This window comes from Lissotriton vulgaris, chromosome 3_1 (assembly GCF_964263255.1).
Source record: "Lissotriton vulgaris chromosome 3_1, aLisVul1.2, whole genome shotgun sequence".
Lineage (NCBI taxonomy): Eukaryota > Metazoa > Chordata > Amphibia > Caudata > Salamandridae > Lissotriton > Lissotriton vulgaris.
In genome coordinates, this window is record NC_141689.1 from 1,040,478,501 (window position 1) to 1,040,502,675 (window position 24,175).

At 48.0% G+C, this 24,175-nt stretch overlaps 1 protein-coding gene across 2 annotated transcripts in view; it reads left to right on the forward strand.

The window, feature by feature from the left end:
* Positions 1 to 24,175, forward strand: part of LOC147727367 (very-long-chain (3R)-3-hydroxyacyl-CoA dehydratase-like) — a 204,172-nt gene that overhangs the window by 134,312 nt on the left and 45,685 nt on the right. For both annotated transcript variants that reach the window (XM_086961449.1, XM_086961451.1), the window contains exons 4-5: positions 10,177 to 10,289; positions 16,066 to 16,172. In XM_086961449.1, coding sequence (XP_086817575.1) covers positions 10,177 to 10,289; positions 16,066 to 16,172 — 220 coding nt within the window. The remainder of the gene's footprint in view (positions 1 to 10,176; positions 10,290 to 16,065; positions 16,173 to 24,175) is intronic.

Genomic DNA, 24,175 nt, shown 5'->3' on the forward strand with positions numbered 1-24,175 from the left:
AAGGAGGCCTGGTCTTGTCCCTGGAGGTTCTGGTTCCGCTGCTCTTGCTGGGACTTGAGGTGTGCTGCCAGGACCTGATTAACAAGCTACTGAGGTTAGGGTAACCCAGTCCTCCCATTCATCCACTTCTGGCTCACACGCATTGTCTTGCTCTCGATCACTATCACTAGTTCTCATCCTAAAAGAAATGGAGAAGGCCATGTTCCATGTTATTGCCTTACTTCTAAAAGCAGTGATCATGTGGCTCACACTCAAATAGCATTCTGAACTTTGTACCCTTGTGGCGATTTCCGTTCAAAGTGGCAGTAGACAGCTTCTCCCCTTTATTTGCAGGACCAAAATTTATAAACAAAGCGCCCCCTTTCCGGAATGACTTCACCACCTCCAGGTACCACAGTAAAGTACATCTTGCATCCAAAAATGCAACTTTCACTCCTCTGACGAAGAAGGCTCAGGACAAAATTTAGGCAAAATCACTTCTTGACTGACATGAAAAGCCGAATTCATCTTGGGTATAAACGATGGGACCGGGACCAGAACAATCTTATTTGGAAATACCTTACAAAAAGGATAATTGCAAGAAAAAAACAGCAAAGTCCCCCAAGCGCCTAGCAGAAGTGATAGAAACCAGGTCCCCTAGCTGAATGTGCTGTGTTAGGCTCTTCTCTGTCTGCATTTCAGTTTCTTTTGTTCTTTGTTGGTGTATGGTTGAGTCAAGAGGCACTGGGGTCCAGTGTGGGGACACTGGGATGGTATTGGTTAATGGGCGGCCGAACATAATGTGTTGCGATATATGCTGTACTGCAGCAACCACCTCATTGCACAATATTTGCAAAAAATTGGGAATTCCCAACGTCACTGTTCTTTTCCATACATATTCTGATCTTTTTATTTAGGGTTCTCGTCATCCTTTTACCTTACCTATCCATAAGGCTACCTTGGGGTGATTTTCCAGTGGTGTATACCAAGGGCCCTCCCATGGTTTGGAAACTACACCATTGCCAGTCTTGATAGTGGGGGGTAGTCCAAAAAAAACTAAGATTGTCTCAATTTTCAGGTGCGCTTTCAAACGCCGCTGAAAACTCAACTGCCACAACTGGAAATGGTGTGCATCCATCACAACTAGCCCAATTGTCTGATCAGTGCTGACTTCTGGACACTCATGGATTCTTGCCTTCCTTAGTGATCATGGGGGGGCTGGTTGCTTCTGAATCCAGTGGTTTGACCCTCATAGGCATTTACCCGCCACTTCGACCAGTAGACTATCCATTCATGGGAACCAAGTAATACTTCATTATGTCAGCCTGTCAAAGACAGGCCATACAATACAAAATATACACGATTTAAAATGTTGTTACATAATGGTTACTAAAATAACGACATTCCTAAAAAGACAAGAACTGTCCAAATTCCCAATAAAAAACACATTCTAGGTGATGGACAACCAAGAAAGTGCTGGTGCGTAGCTATTGGCTGGCTCTAAAGTACTAGTACCTGAAAAATGCATTGATTGCAGATGGCCAAAATTATATGTAATTGAATATGTCTTGGGTGATTTTTTAAATTATTTCTATGGCCATTCAGTCTTTAATAAAGTGCATCTCGAAATGTCCCCACAACTTGCCATTGGCAGGTGCTGGCAACTATAATGCAGGTAATAGGTGTGTATGGATAAAAAGGAGTAGGTTAATAACTTCAGAAAGACACCTGGAATAACATTGTTAATGCATTTGTCTACTTGCTGCCGAGCTAGGAATAAGTGTGAGGAGACCTGGTTAAAAATGTGCTCCGAGTCAGTACTCCTACACAAAGCCATATAGTCCTTACAGTTTCTTATAGCATGAGAATTAACAAGCAGGAAAATCTAATCTCTTATAGTTTTAGGAGTAAAAGTACAAAACAAAATAAAATGCATTATAGATTCTGACCCCAACCAAACTCGCACTAGCAAATGGATGAGCAACTTCCGCTCTTTTTCAATGACCTAGTATACTGTTTTTCCGGCAGTGTGCCTACTCTGAAGTTAATATACAGGGATCTTTTAAAGGGTGGGTAAAGCATATTCAAATATGGTTCAAAAGTCGGGATGGGCCTGAGAATCCAAAACTGGCCTATTTTCTTCCCTGACTGGTTGATGCTAATATATTGCCAAAACCTTTCCTTTATAACCTTTCTGGTGTCCATAGTCATCCTTTCTGGTTTAAGTCAACAACCCACACATCCTATGGTTTGAAAGTTAGTGGGCACGTGATTGAACCAGGGTAGTTGTACTCGCATGGCATGCAGCCAAACCTCTTGTATAATATCAAAGTAAGTTCCCAGCTCAGGTGTTGTCCATATTCTTACCCAATATAATATGGGATGTAGTGCTGCATAGTGATCGGCGTATTTGACATCCAGCTCCTGCCTCAGTGCAGCCATCGGGGTCCCTAGGCTCTAAAGGAGTAGGTGGCTTAGAAAGCGATTCTCTGCCCTTACCAGCCTCTTGATCTTTTATTAACCCCACAACTCTGGGCCTGCCCTTGAGGCTTACAGAGAGCAAGTACTTGCGGCAGGCCTAAACAGAGCAATCAATTTGCTTCCCTGACTTTTAACAATGCTAAGAAAGCCACCGGCATATTGACTCAGTCTGCTCTTCTTTTAGTAGTCGGGCTGACCAAGTCAACTTGGAGTCAAACCGTACAGATAAGTAACCATAGTATTCAGTGCCATCCAGGGGGATTCCGTAAATTTGGAAGGAACTCCTCAGTTTGGGATTGCGTTTTAGGATCATATATTTGGTCTTTGCAGAGTTGATCTGTAATTTATTTTTTATCACAATAGCTTTCAAATGCATTCAAGAGCTTGTGGTTGGATAATTCAGACAATTTTTTTGTATTTGACATATTTCTGCCTTAAAACTTTTAGGTGCTCTTCCCCGTAGAGACTGAAGTGCTTCGTTTTCAGTGCCAGTGAAAGTGCAGATTTTAACTTGCTATATTCCTGATTGAACCATTCTATGTGCAAGGGGATAACGTTATTGCTATGACTCCTTCTAGGATCAGTTTGCCAGCTACCATGCTTCCAAGACAGATTAATTACAATTTGAAATCTTGGAACTATCTCTGGGTCTTTACAGCCTCTCATTACTTGGAATTCCCTGAGCATATTTTGCTGGAGGTTAAAATCTCTATAGGCCTACTATGCTGATTCCAAGTAATGGACTTTCTATTTGTTGTTCTTGGTAATGCCGTTTTTTTCAGCTCTGGCATAAAAATAGTAAGTCTAATGGTGCCGTCGAGGTCTAACTTGAATACTATAAGCGGGTCATGATCGCTCTCAAGTCTTTGTTCAGTTACAAGATCATCAACCAACTGTCATGAATTCAGGTTGATTAAGATCTAACCTATCAAACTGACATGGCCCCCTGATCGAAAGGTATAATGTGCAATTTAAATCTGAGGGCATGAATCCATTTAGGGGGCATAGATCATTTTTCAACAAAAAGAATGTTACGGAGGCACCTCTCCTCGACCTGCGAATTGACAAAGTTGGAGGAAAAGTTGTTCTGCGGATAACATTGTTATGCAGTACACCTAAATTGGCCAATGTGTCATCAGGTTTCGTATTAAAGCCCCGCAGACTAAAATGATATGTTGCCTCCCTTTCTTGGAGAGGGTGATATTTAAGGATGACATAACATTTTGTCAGGCAGTGGCAATTTGCTTCTCTAGCTCATTCAGTTGCATTTAGTATTCTGATTGTATCCCGGCAGGAAGTAAACATCCATTACGGTTAGCTCCCAAAGGTCTCTGGAAATCACTAGCAGTTGGATATTCTTGTGAATTTTGGAGAATGCTTAGTCCTGGTCTGCTTTTTGTTTCCTTTATGACTTTTGTAGTGTAAAGATTAAAGCCATACATAGTGATCCCGTCCATGTCTCCCAGAAACAAATTGCTTTTGATTTAATGAATCTTGCCCAGTCCGTATCTTCTTCTTTCTGTTTCAGGCCAGCTAAGCACTTTTATCCTAGTCATGTGGTCTGGGTCAATGCCTATCGCCTATGGGTGGTGAACTGCATGTTCTGGCATTACTGAGAAGATTGTGCATGGAAGCCATGGCCATCCGCTTTGTGTAAACTTAGGCAGGGTGTAAATAATATTGGCATGGCTTGAAGTGTTTCTTGGGCTCCAGCTTGCAGTAGACGACCTTGATCTTCAAACCTCGAACTCCTACTTTGAAGTATTGACTGAAAGGCCTCAGGCTGAAACCGAAACAGAGGGCTTATGACATTCTACATGTTGATGGCTTATTGGGTCTACAGTTTCAAATACCGTTGGATAGGATTCAGGAAGGTCATCGCACATACATAAATTAAAACAATAATTCTGCTATTATTACAAACAGGAATCTTGCTTGTCTCAAAAGATGCTGGTAATTTCCCCTTTAAAAAAAATTGACTCAGAGGCTATTTATTGTTCGAGAGCATAGATTGGCCAAGACACCTGCTAATACTATTTGCCTCATGCATTTTTCAATGCTCTCATATTCTGCACTTGAGTGATTAACGGCTAAATTTCCAGGGAGGGAAAATGATGAACAAAAGAGAAGCTAACTAACTTATAATTTGAGTTACCATTCAATACCCATATACGTTGCTGTCAAGAAAATGATCCTAAGGACAGGGGATCTCATCATTCAGTCTCTTTTCACGCGTGTAGTCTGAAACCCCAGCGTCGTTCTCTGTTCAAGATCCTGTTGTGGATGCATTTTCCATCGGGTAATTTTTCCAGCATCAGCCATGTCAAATCGTTGGTCGTTTGATTCTCCTTGATATAGTGATTGTCAATTTTGTAAGGGTGCGTCTGCATCTAATTGTGCATATCTGTTCATTGATTCTGATGTTGACTGGTCTTATAGTTATACCTATATATTGCATATGCAATGGGCATTGGAATTGATACACACAATTCTTTGTGTTGCCTTTCACGTGATTACGTAGTTGTCATTTGAGTTTCAGTTCTGGTGTTGCGTATGTGGCAGCAGATCGCCGTGGGGACAAATGGACCCACAGATCAACCCTGGGTTAATAAAAGATCCTAAATCCCTATAGATGAACTACAACAGTCATGGCAAACAATGGGCCAGGGTACACAGGAGCACCTTTCAAAGCCATGCCTTCTTCACCCCCAGAGCACCTTTCTGTTGCCAAATCACAGGACCCCTACCCATATCAAAGGAAGGAAGGAGGGAGTGTGAATTCCAAAGTGTACAAGGAGCCAGGGAGAGACAAAGGGGCACATTTGACAAGGCTGATGCAACGCTGTGTTGCGGCATTTTCTTTTCCCATGGATGTTTTGTATTTATGGTACGGTGCACCAAGGCAGGAGGACCGAAGAAGCATCAAAAAGTTTGACGCAATGGTGTGAAGGCTGAAGAAAAGTGTTGTAATGTAACTGCTACCTACATGACCCAAAACTGATTTGCGTGTCGTAAAGCACCTCTACGTGCTGCAAATCAGCATTGTATCATACAAGAGTACATTACGTGGCGGCAAGATTGAAAAAGTAGTGCATCTCAAACCATAGAACTTCTCAACGCAAACAAAATGGAGGGAACAACTACAAGCCAGGAGGACCATAACCCCAACCAAGATGACCACGTACATCCTCTTCCCCTGGGCCGCTGTAATTTCATTGAGGAGAATCAAATCCTTATCTGTGAGGTGGCAAAGACTGTCACCTCAAAATTCCCTTTAGGGAAGAAGGAAGTCATTTGGCAAACCATAGTGGATAAGATTAAGTGTTGCTGTGAGACCTGAACTCTTCAGGTAGCGTTTCCCCAAATATTTTGCGTTCTCCTTCCAGGTTTTGCTGATTGTCTTGTGGTGGCCTTAAGGCTGGGTCGCTTTTCCACTGTAAGTGCAGTGTGAAAGTATGTATGCCCTTCCTACACACGTTAGGAAGTAATGCTTCCCTGAGGTTTCTAAACATATGTCATGTCTGCCATTGCAGGCCCGTGTTAGCGCACTCGCACCCATAGTAGGTGTAAACTGGAGTCCAGCCTGCCATTGCAGGTCGGAGTGTGCACTTGCACCTATGATCTTTTAAAACCTGTGTCCAGCTTGCCATTCCAGGCTGGTGTGCGCTTTTCCACCGATGGTGTCTCTAAATATGTGTCCAGCCTGCCATTGCAGACTGGTGTGCGCTTTGCCCCACAGTGTTTCTAAACATGCATCCAACCTGCCATTGCAGGTCTGTTTGTGCGCAATTGCGCGTCTACTCAGACTAGCATGTTTAAGTCCCTAACAGTCCTAAGAGAACCTTTCACTACCACCTGAGCACCCCAAGAGTATGTCTTAAGGGGTGAAGCGAGTGGTAGGTGAAAGGCAGGGCAGGTATGAAAGGGTGTGACCTGCCCAGGTAGTAAGGAATACCCATGTGTGTTTTCATTACCTATGAGGTTTGCTATTCCCATAGGCTATCAAGGGGGAATGGTTGAAATTACTTCAGGCTGCAATAGTGGATTGCAGTGGAGCAGCCTCATAATGTTTCCTATCATTGGATTCACAGTGATAACCCCTTTCCAGTAGTAAAGGTGGCCTTGTCATGATTTGCATAGAAATGCCACTACTAGAAAGGGGGCATTTCTCTACTTTAAAACTCTTTGAGTGCCTTTGTGCTTGGCTTCAGTCCACACTAAAGGTTGAGAGAGCACATCTGGGTATTCCCCAGCGGCAGCTATAAAACACCGGCCATGCAACTGGAACGACAGACCTTTGCCATTTGCTGGTCTGGCTGAAGAAATTGGAGGGAGAAGTTTTAACACTTGGCCTCTGGAGCCAGATCAGGGCCTCACTAAAGATTAAGATATGCATTACATGGCCTCATGGTTGACAGGACTGAAATTTAGGAGAGACATCTGTGGTTCAAAGGGACACCGTTTGAACCGCTCCCAACATCAAAGGCACACTACAATGTAACTGCCAGTGGCATACCTCAGCATGGCAGAGATATGATTGTGGGGATGTGGAAATGTAGAACCTGGAACTGCGTGGTGCACACTGCCAGGGGAATCTGTTGTGCACAAGGAGGATTACTGCTATTGAAAAGGACTGCGTGTCCTTACTGAATAGTGGCTGGCCTGGGCTGACTACCTGCTGCAGTGTGGCACCCTGAAGTGTGCTCTCTAATGGCTTGTTGACTTGCCCCCTGGTCTTTCGGAGGTCTCAGGGACATCAAAGATCTCCTACGAAGGACCCACACCATCTACTTGTGACACCTGGAGAGCCGTGCCCACTCAAGTTTCCAACATTGTCTGCTGGATCCCAACTGGTAGTGAGGCGTGAGCGTGGAAATAGGAATTGTGCCTAGAGACCCGATTGCCTTGTGCAGGGCACCAAAGTCTTGCCCGCATCTAAGGCATGTGGACCCCGCATCTTGGGGGACCTTGACATGCATAAGCGTCTTGTTGGTGGTGAGTGGATTCACTGGTTGCGGGATCCTCATGCCAGCTTCATTGATCATGCTGTATCTCTCGTGCAATACTCCGACTGCATGCTCATTGTGTGCGGTGTCCGATTCACAGTGTGTGTCCCTTAGAGGTATGGACGTAACCATACTAGTGCCTCATTCTACCTCTTGAGGCATTGCTTAACTTACGCCTTCGTGTGTGACCGGAACTGTCCGGTGCAACCAATATCAACATGCACTGGGTGTTGTACTTCATTTCCAGTGAGGTATGGAATTTGCAACTCTTCATTGTATGTGACAGAAACAGTCTGGTGCAACCCGCATCATCGTGCACCAGGCGTTCCCAGATTGCCTGAGTGCGAATCTGATCAACGTGTACCTGACGGGGTGCCTCCTTCTCCCGAGAGGCCCCTTTTCATTCTCCATTCATTGATTGTTCCCTTTTTGGCTATCAGTGCGGCAGACCAACTGCCCTCTCTTCACCAGGCCTTCCCCGATGACATTGTGTTGCCAGGTAGTATTGCGTAGCCCGGGTGGTAAGAGTGATTGACTGGGCTGGAAGAACGCATTCAAGAATGATTGGAAGCAGGTCAAAAGATTGTGTTACCTCCCTCCCCTGTCTTTGCAAAATTGGGCTGGTGCAGAAGGGCCTTGTGGACTCCTTTGGTGTGACCGACTATTGCCTTCAGCCCGTTTCTGCTCTGCATCCTGTGGGTGAGCTTCTCGAGTAGCTGCCAACCCCCTATGTCCATCACCACCCCTTTTTGTACCGCTTTTGGCCGCCATAAGTGTGGCAGGGTATGCTCAGACGTGAGTCCCTTGCTCACTTTGCCACTGGATTCAAGCAAGCCGGGCTGAAGACGGCTGGAATGCCAGAAACCTGTCCTCAGAAGCGTGTTTCCAGTCCAGGGAAGACATGGCTTGGCAGTTCGGGCTGGACTGTTCCCATGAGGCACAGGGTCAGACTGATTTGCATATAGCCATGTCTGAACTGGGGTGGCAGAGTGGGCTAAAGAACGGTGATGGATTAAACCCAGATCTTTTGACTGGGTGTGAGTGTTTGATTGATTCAGATGCTCCGTCCATCACCACCCCCTTTTGTACAGCTTTTGGCCGCCATAAGTGTGGCAGGGTATGCTCAGACGCGAGTCCCTTGCTCACTTTGCCACTGGATTCAAGCAAGCCGGGCTGAAGACGGCTGGAATGCCAGAAACCGGTCCTCGGAAGCTTGTTTCCGGTCCAGGGTAGACATGGCTTGGCAGTTCGGGCTGGACTGTTCCCATGAGGCACAGGGTCAGACTGATTTGCATATAGCCATGTCTGAACTGGGGTGGCAGAGTGGGCTAAAGATCGGTGATGGATTAAACCCAGACTTTTTGACTGGGTGTGAGTGTTTGATTGATTCAGATGCTCCGTCCATCACCACCCCCTTTTGTACCGCTTTGGTCGCCATAAGTGTGGCAGGGTATGCTCAGACATGAGTCCCTTGCTCACTTGGCCACTGGATTCAAGCAAGCCGGGCTGAAGACGGCTGGAATGCCAGAAACCGGTCCTCGGAAGCTTGTTTCCGGTCCAGGGAAGACATGGCTTGGCACTTCGGGCTCGACTGTTCCCATGAGGCACAGGGTCAGACTGATTTGCATATAGCCATGTCTGAACTGGGGTGGCAGAGTGGGCTAAAGAACGGTGATGGATTAAACCCAGATCTTTTGACTGGGTGTGAGTGTTTGATTGATTCAGATGCTCCGTCCATCACCACCCCCTTTTGAACCCCCTATGACGACTGCCTCCTAATTAATCCTGCTACAGATCCCCACCTGCTTCCCTGGGACCCTGACTAAGAGTGACTTTGCCCGCATGCGGTCTAGTGCCTGGGGGAGGACGGGGAGTCTCCAATCAGGGGGTGTAGGATATTTAGAGTGAGATGGAGGGAGTTTGGGGACATGGGGTCTGCTGTGTGTTATCCATTGACCTGCTGGGTATCAGCTGCACGGCATTAGGGTGCAGGGTGCGTATATGCAAGAGCAACGCATCTATAAAAAGATATTTATAAAGCCATGCAGTGCCACCTTGCGTGGCCTCGTAAATCTGAGTAATGTAACATAGCACAAATCAATGCATTGCATTACTCTGTGCCATGGAGGCATTTCCATGGGTGTTAGATGTGTGTTCCCATGCAACATTCATGGATTTTGATCCATTCCCAGATTTTACAAGAACAGGTAAACCTGGGAATATGCCAAAAAACACATAAGCCTTCCCATGAGAGGTGTAACGAGGAGAAATATCTCTATTTTGTTGTTGGTTTTTTCTCTATCTATCTGGGCTGCATTCTGCAGGTGCCCCTTCCTGCACAAAAACAATCCTGCATGCAACGCAGGCACCTTTGTACCATGGAGCAAGGGGGCCTGCGTTGGCGCTAGAGAGCCATTATGTGCCAGGACAGGGGAAAGCACAGGAATGCGATATTCTTTTTAATATGGCACTTTGCTCCCTTTCCCTGTCACGCAGCACAGCAAGATGACTTGCTGCATGACTTTTCTGTAAATATGCCCCGTGGTGTTGAGTTGTGATATCCAAATCATTTGTAGCAAAAACGTTTATTTGCTTCTGTCATTTATATCTGTGTGAATTCAGTAGTTCCTGCTCACATGGAGCTATTGAAGGAGCCTTGAGCTGTTGCAAAGGTAATGCTTCCATATTATCTTCACTCCTTATCTTTCAGGTCACACAGAGGCTGATTATTTTGTTTGTGGTTGTTGCCAGTCAGGAAGAAGTCCAGGGCAAATATGTTGTCTGTCTTTTGTTTTTCCTGTGGAATCTCTGGGATGTTGTAAGGTAAGAAACCACAGCATGTCAATGGATTTACGGGTCTTGAAAATATAGTCTGCAAATACAATAAAAGATTCTTACATTAATTTTAGCAAATGTTTATGTTAAAAATATTGTAAGCTCTCGTGTGTCTTTGGTCTGCCTTTGTCGAGAGCAGACTGCAGTGAAAGCTTAAAGGAAAATAGATTGTTGAGAGGCTTTTACTTTGCTGCCTAAAATAGTGGGGGGGCATGTTTATCAAAAAATCACACAGATCAGCAAGCCACCTTGCTACGATGCGTGACAGCAGGAATGCGCCTTAAGTAACATTATTTGGCACATTCCTTTATTTTCCCTGCGCTGGTGCATAATGTGCTGCCTGGTGCCTGCTTTGTAAGCAGGAATATTTTTGTGCAGGAATTGACACCTTCCTGCACAAAACAATTCCCTGCGGCATAGGAAAACACAAAAAGCCCAACCAGGGGTGAAACCATATACTAAAATAGTGGAATGTGAGGTAAGTACCAAACAGGACGAGGACCCCAGGGGAAGCAGGGAATCACCCAAGGTGCCTGGGTGAAAAGTAGTTACACCAGGTCAAACGTCAATCGGCTAACACAGGGTAAGTCATGGTTGGAATTTTACAGTTCTAGGACCCTTCCCAAAGGACCCCGAATGAACCACTTGGTCAAGGAAGGTTGGAGAGCCACCCCAGCTGTGGATACCACAGAAACCAGGATACCGACACCAGTGAGCCCAGGTTCATAGGAATGAAATGGTGTCAGAACCATCCATACACGCCAATGGAGGTTCGTGGAAGATCAGCAGCTACAGAGTGTCGTGAACCAGGACGTTGAAGCCTGAAAACAGAGGGGACAGACTCCAAACAACACGGAGAGGTGACCAGGAGGCACAGGAACAGAACGCCAGCCCTTATAGAAGGTTCGTGCTGTAGCACAGTGAGGTTTAAGCAGAAGCTGTGGAGCCCAGGCGATGATGCAGGGGCACAGGAACCTTCCGCGAGCTGTCCCTTGCTGGTTGACAACTGCAGGAAGGTAGTAGCCAGCAGGACCATCAACAAGCCTAGGCAAACACCAATAACTGTACGCAGGAGAAGATGCTGTGTTGCAGACCAGCAAAGTCTGTGTGACTAACCCAGCAAAAGTAAGTCAGGACCAGCCCTCAGCACGCAAGAGAGCCATCAGGAATTGATAGAGCCCCCTCAAGGACCCTCTGGCAGTAGGCAGAAGGAGTCGCAGGGAAGCCTCAACAGTACACAGGAGATGAAGGCCCACAATGCAGAGGATGCAGGCAGGTCATTGTTCTTGGAGCTGTGCAGTGCTGGAGGCTGGGGCTTCTTGGAGTTTGAAGATCTTTTGTAAAGAGATCCAACAAGCCTTGGTAATGACAAACAGACGTGGCGCACAGGGAGGCGGTTCACGTCGGCTGGAGAGAGATTACAGTCACCCAAGTTGCAGGGTAGACTAGTCAGGCATGTGGAGAACCAACAAACCACCACCTGTGTTGTAGATACGGGTGATGTCCATGGGACAACAGGATCAGCAGACCGGCCATCATCGTAAAGGTGCCTGCGGATGCAGGGAAGTGACTCCTTCACTCTAAGGGAGATCCTTCTGGCTGGGATGCAGGATGAGTCCTTGGTGACTTGGAGGATGCATGGCCATGGAGTTGCCGAACTTGAAGAAACACAGGGACGAAGATGCAGCAGGCATCTTCCCACCGGTGCAGCCTTGTCTTTGGAACTCTGCTGTTCTTTGAGACAGGACCAGTGTCCACCAACAGAAGAGTCTTTGGACAGTCTTCAGACAACAGGCAGTCGGATCTAAAAGTTGTTGTTGGGACTTATCGAAGGACCCACCTTCAGGGGAACCATTAAGTAATCCTAAAAAGGGGAAGGACCTCTTCTCTGGTGATCTACCTATCAGAGGGGGTCAGGGATGCTACTCAGCTGTCCTAGCCAGTCAGAGGCTCCCTGGAGCCATCATTCAAATTGGCAGAATCAAGTGGCCACCTCCCTAGGGAGGAGCTGGGCAGGGAGGTGTACACTCCACTGTCTCTTGTGTGGTTTCATTCCAGAGCGGGAGCCATGGGCTCCTGAACTGGGCAAAACGGGTTTATGCATGGAGGGCACCAAATGTGCCCTCCAACGCAGTCTGATGGAGCTCGGAAGTGCTCCCACCCTACCTAATTACCTAATTCTAAAGGAGTAGTGGTCATGCCTCTCCTTCGCAGGAAATCCTTTGTTCAGCTTCCCTTGCTTAAGTTAAGCTCATCAGCAGGAGGCCAGAATATTGTCTATGGTTGGCAGCAGCGCGTCCTAACAGGCAGATCCTCTATAGCTACACAGGTAGGTATTGGAGAGTCCTCCAAGGAGCACCTCAGTACATGGTATCATGCAACTAACACTGGAATCGGCGTTGTTGCATGATTCCAACATGTTTGATACCAAACATGACCAGGTTCGGGCAGCCATATGTATTTGGGCATCTCGACTTGCCAGTGTCCACTGCATTACTTATATTGGTTGTCCCGCACTTACAAAAGCCCAGAGAATGGAAGCTGGGGTTTGTAGGGATACCTCTGCTCTTGCAGGGATATCCACACACTTAGAACCAAGGACCCTGCCCTTGGACTGAAGGGCCTACCTTAGGGGTGACTTATATCCCAATCACGCGCTTTTAACCTATAAGGGAAACCTTATAGCCTGAGTGAAAGCTGCAAGCACCATTTCACGTGGAATGCAAAGGCAGACACAGTTTGCATGGGCTCCAATGGGCAGGATAATACATGCTGCTGCTCATAGAACACCCATGGTGTACTAATGTCCTGGGTACCTCAGTACCATATACTGGGCCTTATAATGGTACCCCAGTATGCCAATTGTGGGATGTACAACATACCAGAGAATTTAGAGGAGAGAGCACTGCGGTTCTGATTAGCAGGATTCCAGTGAACTACAGTCAAAGAACACTGACTCCAGACAAAAAGTGGGGGTATCTAAGCCAGAATGATCCAACTTTCCTACACCTATCTCATAACCGCGGTGATTGCTTAAAGCATTACTGTAGCTCTGAAGCAGTAGCATAAGAAGGATGCCATTGGTCCTGGTGCAAATAAGGAAAATGGCATCTGTGACCACTGAGGGAGTGTTACAATTCAGGAAATTTTAGAGGTCAATGGGCCCCCTCAAGGCTCTGCGCACCGTTGTCACTGCACCTGCTGCACCAGTGGTAGTTACGCCCATGTGAGTAAGAGGGCTATGCTGCTTAACATGGCATCTGAGTGGAGGTGCCACAGTCAGATTTGCCAGGCTCCGGAGCTTCAGCTCTAAATCATTCGCTTGGGACCGGAGAGATCTGGCTGAGTATTTTGGCCACTGGTATTTTGGCCACTTGACGTGGCCCACTTGGGTAGAAGCGGCAGCTCACAGACTATGGACCAGGCTGATTTTTCACCGACAAAGCAGGGTGTCACATTATGCAAGAGCAACAGGGCATGAGGACACTTGGCAGTGAGAAGAAAACAAAAGGATGTGCATGTTGAGAACCTCCATGTACACCTGGCGGGGCACCATCTTCAGTGGGCTATGTGGTAGGCTTTGTTTTTTACTTGTCCTTTTAACCACAAACGTCAACATGATGTACTGATTGACTGTATCAATAACACACTAGTGCATTATTTGTTTCAATGTACAATGGGCACTTTGTCATTTAGGTTTCCAAACCAGCAGAAATAATCCACTGAAAGACAGGCCACTAACTCTACTAAAAGGTTTTGTGTTTCCTCATGTATCTATGTACATTGTGGGGTGATCAGAACACCCCCACAATTTGTATGTATTAGTGGAGTGGCATTAATAGATGAAAGTAACTGATGAATAGTGACATTAATAGCACAATGCAAGGGTCCTGCCTGTAACACTTCTTGGCCCTCTGAGGCTGGGACAATTGTTTTGGTCATGAGGATACAGCACTGTGAGTGAGATAACAGGAGAGGGCGAATCAGTACCTTGGTTTGAAAGCATAACTGGAGTTCTTACATATACATTATAAGGGTTTATAAGTGAAACATCAAAGCAAAATCCCAATTCAGCAACAGTCACCAACAGTAATGCATATAATGTAAATGATAGTAGTGCCTCCACTCCATCCAGTCTATTCTAGGCTCTATGTGAGACAGGTGAAGTTGGTTGTTAGATTACGACTCAACTCTAGACAATATATGAACACAAACCCTGCTATGTACTAAAACAAACATGTTAATGGCTGAATTCATATTGGCGCCATTCAGCTGTAGCCGACAGACAGTGCGTTTCAAAATCGGTTTTAAATCAAACCACTTATTTTGTGAGGCACATGTGAAAACAGTATCAAGATCATCAATGTGTGTTTGTTAGGTGAGGTGTAGATGAATGCTGGCTTCCATCTTTGGAATGTAAATAATATGCATGCACCTAAAGTTAGCTACCAGTGAAACAAATGCATTAGGAAAAAATAAAATTCAAATTCACCTCTGTTCTTTTTGGAAACAGTTTTGTGGTGCCTTGAAAAGTGGGCACCGAATAACTTCTTCGGTACGTTTCATGCATGATATCAGTCATAAATGTCTAAATCCGCACCTACAATACCTTGCAGCAGTCGTAAAAATGTTTCAATGACCCAATATCCCCTGGAAACGATCTCTCTTCAAAACTAAAATAGGAAGGGGTCTTGGTTCACAGAGACCACCTGTATGTGTCAGCTCTCGGTGACAAGTCATCCGACAGAAAGGACACTTCTCGTGCTCCTCCAGGCTGTGATAGCTGTAGCTGACCCTACAAGACTGTGCTGTCACACAGGGAAGTGGGTTTGCGGTACTTGTGTGCAGATAGTGGCAATGTCCATGGACATAGTCGGTGGTCCTGCCTGGGATCCTACTTCTCCCTCTTTTTTAAAATCTCACCAACAAATGAACTAAAGGTCTATGCTGACTCTGTACTGAGAACTTACCCAGGATCCAAGTTATCAGTAACAGGTACTATTACATTGGGCCCGATTCACAGAACTAACTTAAGACAAAATCCTCAACTTACTACTACTTTGGTATTCACAGAAGACACTTACTCATTTTGGTATTCACAGAAGGCACTTACTCATTTCGGTATTCACAGAAGTTAGGACTCCTAACTTTAGGACTCCTAAATGCCTTCTGTGAATACCTAAAGTCGTAAAGTTAGGATTTTTCTCAGTTTAGGAGTAGTAAAGTTAGGAGTGCTAACTTTACTACTCCTTAACTAAGAAAAATCCTAATTTTAAGACTTTCGGTATTCATTGAAGGCATTTAGGAGTCCTAAAGTTAGGAGTCCTAACTTTACTACTACTAAAGTGAGAAAAATTCTAATTTTAAGACTTTCGGTATTCACAGAAGGCATTTAGGAGTTCTAAAGTTAGGAGTCCTAACTTTACTACTACTAAACTGAGAAAAATCCTAATTTTAAGACTTTCGGTATTCACAAAATGCATTTAGGAGTCGTAAAGTTAGGAGTCCTAACTATTGTGAATACCAAAATGAGTAAGTGCCTTCTGTGAATACCAAAATGGTAGTAAATTTAGGATTTTGTCTTAAGTTAGTTCGGTGAATCGGGCCCAATGTCTGTATTCCAGTCCCCTCAAAGAAGTACAAAACAGTCTGCATGTTCGTCAAATCTAGATGCTTACAAAACTGCATTTATTCATTTCGTATGTTTTTCCAAGTTTGGATGGAAAAAACTGTGTCTCAAATCACTTGTTTTTTCTTCACACAGATACCCGTACAATATGCTTTTATTGATGGAAATAGAGTTTCCAAGTTTGACATGGCTCAACCACACCATATGGATTCCAGTGTACCCTCTCTCAGTTCTGGCTGAAGGTAATAGAAAGTAATTTGTGTTCAGTTATTTACACTGAATAGAAAGGTACGTTCTTATGGTGGATATAAGCCTAAAAGGTAAGACTAACTATATACAGCCACATGTCAGTTTAATGGTATGCTATTTTGCAGTAACAAAGCACGGATTTTCAGTGCTCAAGTCAAAATAAAAATGGTGCCTCCTGGAGTACTCCACGTACATAAACTGTATTTTTTCTGGTCTTAATAATTTCAAACTCCCAGATGGTGATGTCTTAAAGTTGTCAAGAGCTCATCTGGGCAACGCTTGCAGAATCTTCGTTGGAAGGTAAGGCCGTTCACTTCCAGAGGCCGTAGCGCACTCCAGACTGAACCACGACACTCGCAAGTGCTGCAGAAAATAACACAGCAGGAAAGAGAAGAAGCATTTGCAATGCAGTAGGTCTCGCATTTGCGAGAGTTTCAGCTAATGGCATTGTAAATGACAATGACTTTGATTTATCTGTTTTGCTAGTTGAAACATAAATAAAAGGCATTGTCATTTGCAATGCCAATAGCTCAAACTCCTTTAAATGCGAGACCTATTGCACAAGTTACTTCCCTTCGGTAACGATTTATCTGTAAGAAACAGTTAGATTCCTTACCTTAGAATATCCCCAGGCGTCAGAATGGATCCGGAAAGTTTTGCGTAGCAGTACCCTTGCGCGTCGGTAGGCGTAGTCCGTGGCTCCGCGTCCGTCGTCGGCGCCGTGATGACGTCGTCGGAGTACTTAGACGCCGCCCTCGCGCGCCGACGTCAGTTCTTATACACAGCTTTTCCGTGCCAGAAACGCAGAGCCATGATAAAAACCGACACTGGTGCCATGAAACTAGGGCCCTCAAAGAGAAGAACCTTAACACTAGATATCGGTTCGCAGAACGGGGAGGATGGGTGGGGCGGTAAGGAATCTAATACTAGCTACTGTTTCTTACAGATATATATTGTTACCGAAGGTAAGTAAGTTGTGCATCTGAAAGAAACAGGTTAGTGTTAGATTCCTTACCTTAGAATAGATACCCCAGCAATACCAGCCCCGGTGGTGGGTCTGTGAACCAAGATCACACCAGAAAGTTCTGGAGCACGGAACGGCCAAAGAAGCCATCTCTCCGGACTTGGCTGTCCAGGCGGTAGTGTCTAGCGAACGTATGCAGCAAGGCCCACGTAGCTGCCTGACAGATGTCCTGCACGGGGAATCCCCGACCCAGGGCAGTAGTAGCCGCCGTGACCCGAGTGGAGTGGGCATGCAGCCCCACCGGAGGCTCCTTCTTAGCCAGAGAATAACAGGCCTTAATGCACAAAACAACCCATCCAGAAATGGTGCGTTTGTGCACTGCCCGTCCATTCTTAGCGCCCACCTACCCAACAAAGAGCTGGTCGTCCACCCGGAACTGGCATGTGCGGTCCAAATAAAATGAGAGTGCACGTTTTGGGTCCAGACGGTGGAGCCTCTCGTCCTCTTTTGAGGGATGCGGAGGCAGAAAGAAGGTGGGCAAGGTGATGGACTGCCCAATGTGGATGGCTTTAACAACCTTGGGTAGGAAAGAGGGGCGTGTTTTTAAGACAACTTTGTCCGGATGGACAGAAAGGAAAGGAGGCTTAGAAGAAAGAGCCTGGAGCTCACTCACTCTCCTGGCAGAGGTGATGGCAACCAGGAATGCAGTCTTAAGAGTAAGAAGACGGAGAGGACAATTGTGAAGTGGCTCAAAGGGAGCGCACATCAAATAAGTTAGAACAAGGTTCAAGTCCCATTGAGGCATAATGAAAGGAACAGGAGGAAACATGTGAGTGATGCCCTTCAAGAATCTATTTACAACAGGGGACTTGAAAAGAGAAGGCTGATCAGGAAGCCTTAAGAAGGCTGAAATGGCAGAGAGGTAGCCTTTGATAGTGCCCAGAGGAGAGCCCTGCTGGGCAAGTGAAAGAAGAAAGAGGAGAACCTCTGAAAGAGGGGCAGAAAGGGGATCCACAGCCTTTGCTGGGCACCATGCCACAAATCTGTTGCACCTGCAGGCGTATACCGCTTTTGTGGAGGGACGCCTGGCTGCCAGAATGACATCACAGACTTCAGGAGGCAAGTCAAATGGTCGCTACACAATCTCCACACATGGAGGTAAAGACTGGACAGGTTCGGGTGGACGACCGTCCCCTGCTGCTGCGACAGAAGGTCCTCCTGAAGAGGCAGACGAATCGGGGGATCGACTGACATGCTGAGTAGCTCAGGATACCAGTATCTTCGTGCCCTGTCCGGGGCCACAGGGATGACTTGGGCCCGGTCGCGCCTGATCTTCTTCAGCACTCTGGGCAGAAGTGGTATAGGCGGAAAGGCCTACAACAGACCGCAACTCCACTCGCGGCAAAAAGCGTTGCCGAGCGAGAGCCGCTTTGGAAATTCCAACGCGCAGAACTGATGACATTGCCCGTTCTCTTCTGTGGCAAATAGATCTAAGCAAGGCTCTCCCCACTGTCGAAAGAGACCTTGCGCCATGTCCGAGTGCAGACGCCATTCGTGATCCCTCATGCACGACGACTGAGTTTGTCCGCCCTGTCATTCAGGGAACCTGCCAGGTGTTGAACCACCAGGGTGACGCCCTGGTGTTCCAGCCATTGCCAGAGGCGCAGAGCCTCCTGGCAAAGGGTCCACGACCCCACCCCGCCCTGTTTGTTGCAGTGCCACATGGCGGTGGTGTTGTCCGTGAACACCTGCACTACACTTCCCCGGACAGAGGGAAGGAATGCCTTCAGTGCAAGTCGGATCGCCCGCAGCTCCAGAAGGTTGATATGGAGCCGGGACTCCGCCGGAGACCAGAGGCCTCTGATCTCCGCCTCTCCCATGTGGCCCCCCCAGCCCAGGAGGGACGCATCCGTCACAACTACGTGCTCCGGTTGGGGTAGGGAGAGGGATCTGCCTCTAACTCAATCGCGGTCCGTGAGCCACCACTGCAACTGTCTGGCAGTGCCCTCCGAGATCAGGACATGGTCTGACAGGTTGCCCTGATGCTGGGCCCACTGAAACTTCAGGTCCCACTGGAGAGCCTGCATCCGCCACCTGGCGTGATGCACCAGAAGGATGCAGGAGGCCATCAGCCCCAGAAGCCGCAACGTCAACCTGACCGAGACCGGGATAAAGGCTGAAAGATCGGAATCAGAGCCAGAATATCCCGAACCCGCTGTTCGGGAGGATAAACCCGAAACTGCGCCAAATCCAGAACCGCTCCGATGAAGAGGAGCTTTTGAGAGGGACACAGTTGTGACTTCGGCACATTGATGGAAAACCCCAGCAAGTGCAGGAGGTTGGCCGTAGTCTAGAGGTGGCTGACGAATGTCTGGGGCGAGCCCGCCTTCAACAACCAGTCATCGGGATAGGGGAAGACTGACACCCCTAATCTGCGCAGATGAGCTGCGACCATCGCCTTCACTTTCGTGAACACCCGTGGGGCGCTGGTAAGGCCAAAGGGGAGCACGGTGAACTGAAAGTGCTCGTGGCCTACGGTGAACGGCAGGTAACGCCGGTGGGCCGGCAGGACGGGGATGTGGAAATAAGCGTCCTGCAAGTCCAACCAGTCTCCGGGGTCCAGGGCAGCTAAGACCTGAGCCAAAGTCAGCATCTTGAACTTCTCCTTCCGGAGTAAGCCGTTGACGTTCCGCAGGTTCAAGATAGGGCGTAGGCCCCCTTTGCCCTTCTTGGGAACCAGAAAGTAGTGGGAATAGCAACCACACCCTACTTCTGGCCCAGGAACCCGCTCAATGCCCCCCTTGGCCAAGAGGGCCGATACTTCCTCTTGCAGAAGTTGCAAGTGATCCCCCGACAAGCGGTGGTACTGCGGTGGCATGGCTGGAGGGGTCGCTTCGAAGGGGAGGGAGTAGCCCCTTCGGACGATTTGCAGCACCCACCTGTCCGAAGTGATGTCGCGCCAGGAGTAGGTGATGGCGGACCCTGCCCCCCACTGGCATCAAATGGGCCTGAAAGCTCGGACTAGGAAAGCTTTGAAGCAGATGCTGCGGGGTGGATGTGGACTGGCCTTGCCGTTGTCCCCTGGCACCGCCACTGCGGATACCACGTCCGCCGCCACGCTGAATGTTAGACTGCGGCCCGTGGCTGGCAGGACGTGAAGGGGCGCCCCTTCCTTGGCCACGAAAGAAGCAAAAGGCAGAAGATGGCTGACGCCTGCCGACAGGCCCAAGGACTTGGCCGTAGCCCTGGAGTCCTTGAAGCGTTCAAGCGCATGATCTGCCTTCTGCCTTGACACCAAAGAGGTGGCTGCCATCAAACGGCATGTCCATGAGGGTGTTCTGGACATCAGCCGAGAAGTTGGCGGACCTCAGCCAGGCGTGGCGGTGAATCATCACCCTCGTTGACATCGCCCTGCCCAGCGAGTCCGTGGTATCCCGCCCACATCGAATGGAATACTGCACTGCGTTTCGTACCTCCACAAGGGCTTGAGCGAGCTTTGCCCGGGCCCCCTCCGGGCACTCTGGCAGCACAGCCGCAACCGTATCCCACAGAGATTGGGTGTAACGGCCCAAAAGGCAAGCGGTGTTGACTGACCGCAACCCCAAACTGAGGGAGGAGAACAGTTTCTTGCCAAACTTTTCATACCTTTTGGATTCCCGATCTGGAGGTGCAGTCGGGAATGCGGAAAGGGAAGTAGAGGCCTGGATGACCAGGCTCTTGGGGGTGGGGTGGGTGGACAGAAAATTAGGGTCGCCCGGAGCTGGGCGGTGGAGCCTGGCGACGTTCCTATCTACAGGGGAAACTGGACCAGGTGCACAACAGGATGTCCGTCTCATTAAACGGCAGTGTGGGCTCCGGAGAGCCAGCCTGCGGTTTAAGGACCTCAGTGAGGATGTTAGACCTCACAGTCGCGACGGGGAGCTCAAGAGCCAAGGCCTTGGCCGCCCTCGTCAGCACCACACCATAAGCAGCCCCCTCCTCCGTAGCCACGGTAGGGGGGGAGACAAAGCCAGTGTCAGGTGAAGTGTCGAGACCACTGGCTTCCCCTAGCTCGTCTGTCCAGCCCTGAAATGACTGACACTCCCGTGTCAGAGGGTCCTCGATCCCTCCCAGTCACCCCCGCCCTCCACCTCCTGAAAATCAGGTGCAAAGGATGGAGCTGGATCATAGAAGAATTTCTCTTCTGCCAGTGTCCAATGCGGCGTCGAGTGACGCCGGATCCGGACTGAGGGATGAACCAGGGACGACGCCGGGGGCGACACCCTACGGGTCGACGCCGGCAGGGTCGTAAGGTTGACCAGTGGCGATCCGGAACCGGATCCAGAGGGGCCTTGCGGCGCCCGGACCGAAGTCGCCAATGGCGCCTGGGCCGAAGCACCCGGCCCGCTTGGGCTCCCAGCTGGGACCATGGGGCCCGAAGGCGCCGTGGAACCTGACGGAGGAGTGAGCGACCATATGGCCATGAGGAAGGCATCGATCTCCTCCGTCATCGCGTTCGGCCCAGGGACCGGCGGGTAATGCAGGCCGCGATGGCTCCGGCGGAGCCGCGTGGGTGGTGTCGCCTGAACCCCCAGCCGCATCGCGCGAGCGTCGGGGGGAGTCGGAAGAGCGATGTCGCCTCTTCGACTTCTTGTGCCTCTTACCTGAGGACTTGGAGCCCGACGAATGGTGACGACTCGCCAAGCTTCGACGACTGTGGCCCTGAAATTGGTCCCTCAACCCCCTCCTGGTCCGGGACCGTGAGCGGCACGGGCCTACTGCCGGATCTCGCGCTTATGGGATTGCTCCTGCCTAGCCTTCAACATCAGAGCCCGGCAGTCGGGGCACGACTTGTCGTCGTGGTTGGCCCCATGGCAATAGAGGCACCGGCGGTGGGGATCGGTAACCGACATTAGTCGGTGGCTAACGGTACAGGGCTTGAACCCGGGCATCCCTACCGGCTCCAAGAGTCGTAAAGACTCGAAGAAAGATAAAAAAGGATCGAAAAAAGTTTAGTCAAATAGTGACTAAAGTACTGCTTTTTCCGGATCTGCGATTGCCGGCGTGGAAAAAAGAAGAACTGACGTCAGCGCGCGAGGGTGGCGTCTAAGTACTCCGACGACATCATCACGACGCCGACGATGGACACGGTGCTGCGGACGACGCCGACCGACGCGCAAGGGTACTGCTACGCAAAACTTTACGGATCCAGTCTGAAGCCTGGATATATTCTAAGGTAAGGAATCTAACACGAACCTGATTCTTTTTGATCAAAGAATCACCCACACTTGTCCCGGGGTGCTCAGAATGTGAAAGCACGAATGGCGCACTGAATGTTGCAGGAAAGCATGTCGTGCCTGCAGTAGAAGAAACTCATTAAAGAAAATAGTGCTTACATGACTAAAAAAGACATACCATGTAACAACCGAAGTAAAGAGGCCATCCTCATGAGAAGTTACAAATGAAAACAAGGCAGTACTAAGGATAGACTAACAAGCCTTTTAACAAGTCAGAAGCCAGCATTTACGAAGGGCAATGACACAAGCCAGTGACAAATATGGGCAGAGCTTTTATTCCATACTCCAATACAGCATGCCTGCAGAGTAGTGCATGCGCTGCCCAGGCTCGACCTAAAAACTGGAGACCAGATAAACCTTCTAGATGACTGGGCCAAGCAACTGAAGACTAGCAAAGAAATAATGGCAGGAACTGAAGAGATAATGTGGGGGCAAAGATTCAGAAACAATTGCGACGCAACTAGACCAAACAATATAACTTCTTGTATAGGGGAAAAAACAAGAACTGACCTATTTGGGTCGTCTTGGATTGGGCAGAAGAGAACAGAAAACATAACCGAATAATAAATAAATAAAAATCATGTGTGTGTGTATGTATATTACACACACACATATATATAATACACACACACAGATATATATATATATATATTTTTTTTTTTGGTCTTAGATTTATATAAATGTGTCCAAGTTCCTAAATACAAAGAATTCCTAGCGCGATCGGAAAATCTGACACACAGAGGGGAAAAAAGAAAGATGGCGCTCCCAAAGGAAAATGGCCCGTGGAGTACCTCCAAGAACCAGCTGTGGCACCACCCACTTGCACAGCACTGGATAGTAGGAACTCCTTACAATAGCTGCCTTACCTCAGGTTCTTATGTCCTCTAGTGCCGGCACACAGTCTTGTTGGTACTGTATGGATGGTAATTGAAAATGAAGGGCTAGGTCTTGGTTGCTCTCGTGAAATGCCGATGGATAGTTCTCTGCACTATCAAAGCTGTTTCTCCAAATCTGACTTTTGGGAACAGAGGCGCCCAATATGCAATGAAAAAAGGGCTGATGGCTACATTGGGCTTGCAAATCATAATGTCACCTCTTACTCAGCTACAGTTCCCGTATATTTATAATAAACCATGCAGCAAATGTACTCTTTCATTGGTCACCTTCATGTATTTTGAAAAATGGTTTGCGCACAAATATCTTTCTTAATGCCAAAAATGGCTGTATGTTTTGAAATGTTGGTTTTACACAAAATCTTGTTGTCCCTTTACAATATGGATTGGTATCACTTAGTGCAGTAGAGTAGCAACAATGCCATGGGTAAAATGCAAGTAAAATGGTCCCTTTGATTGCTGATGGGGTTATAAAATTGGACTTTGTCAAGGTTCAGTAAGACTCTTAAGGGTCTGGGCCCCGGAGCAACTGCAGCATCAGTGAAGTTCGCGGCACCCTCTCACCTCTCAAGTACCTGTCTCGCTGTACCCCCTCACTTGCAGCTCTCTGTCACTGTTTGTGCTGCAACTTCCCCTCCACCCTCTCTCTTTTTGTGCAATGCATTGCACAGGGGCGTAATGGAGACCCCCGCAGTGTTTGGTGGGGGGGGGGGGGGCGGGGGAAAGGTTCCTTGGTTTGGAGCACCCTCCCTTCAGCCCTTAAGCCATGCCATTGCATACAGAGCAGAATGCGTGCAACGGCATGAATAAGAAACATTTAAAAGCTCGGAAAAGCCACTTTGTTTTCCTGCGCAGAAAGAAAC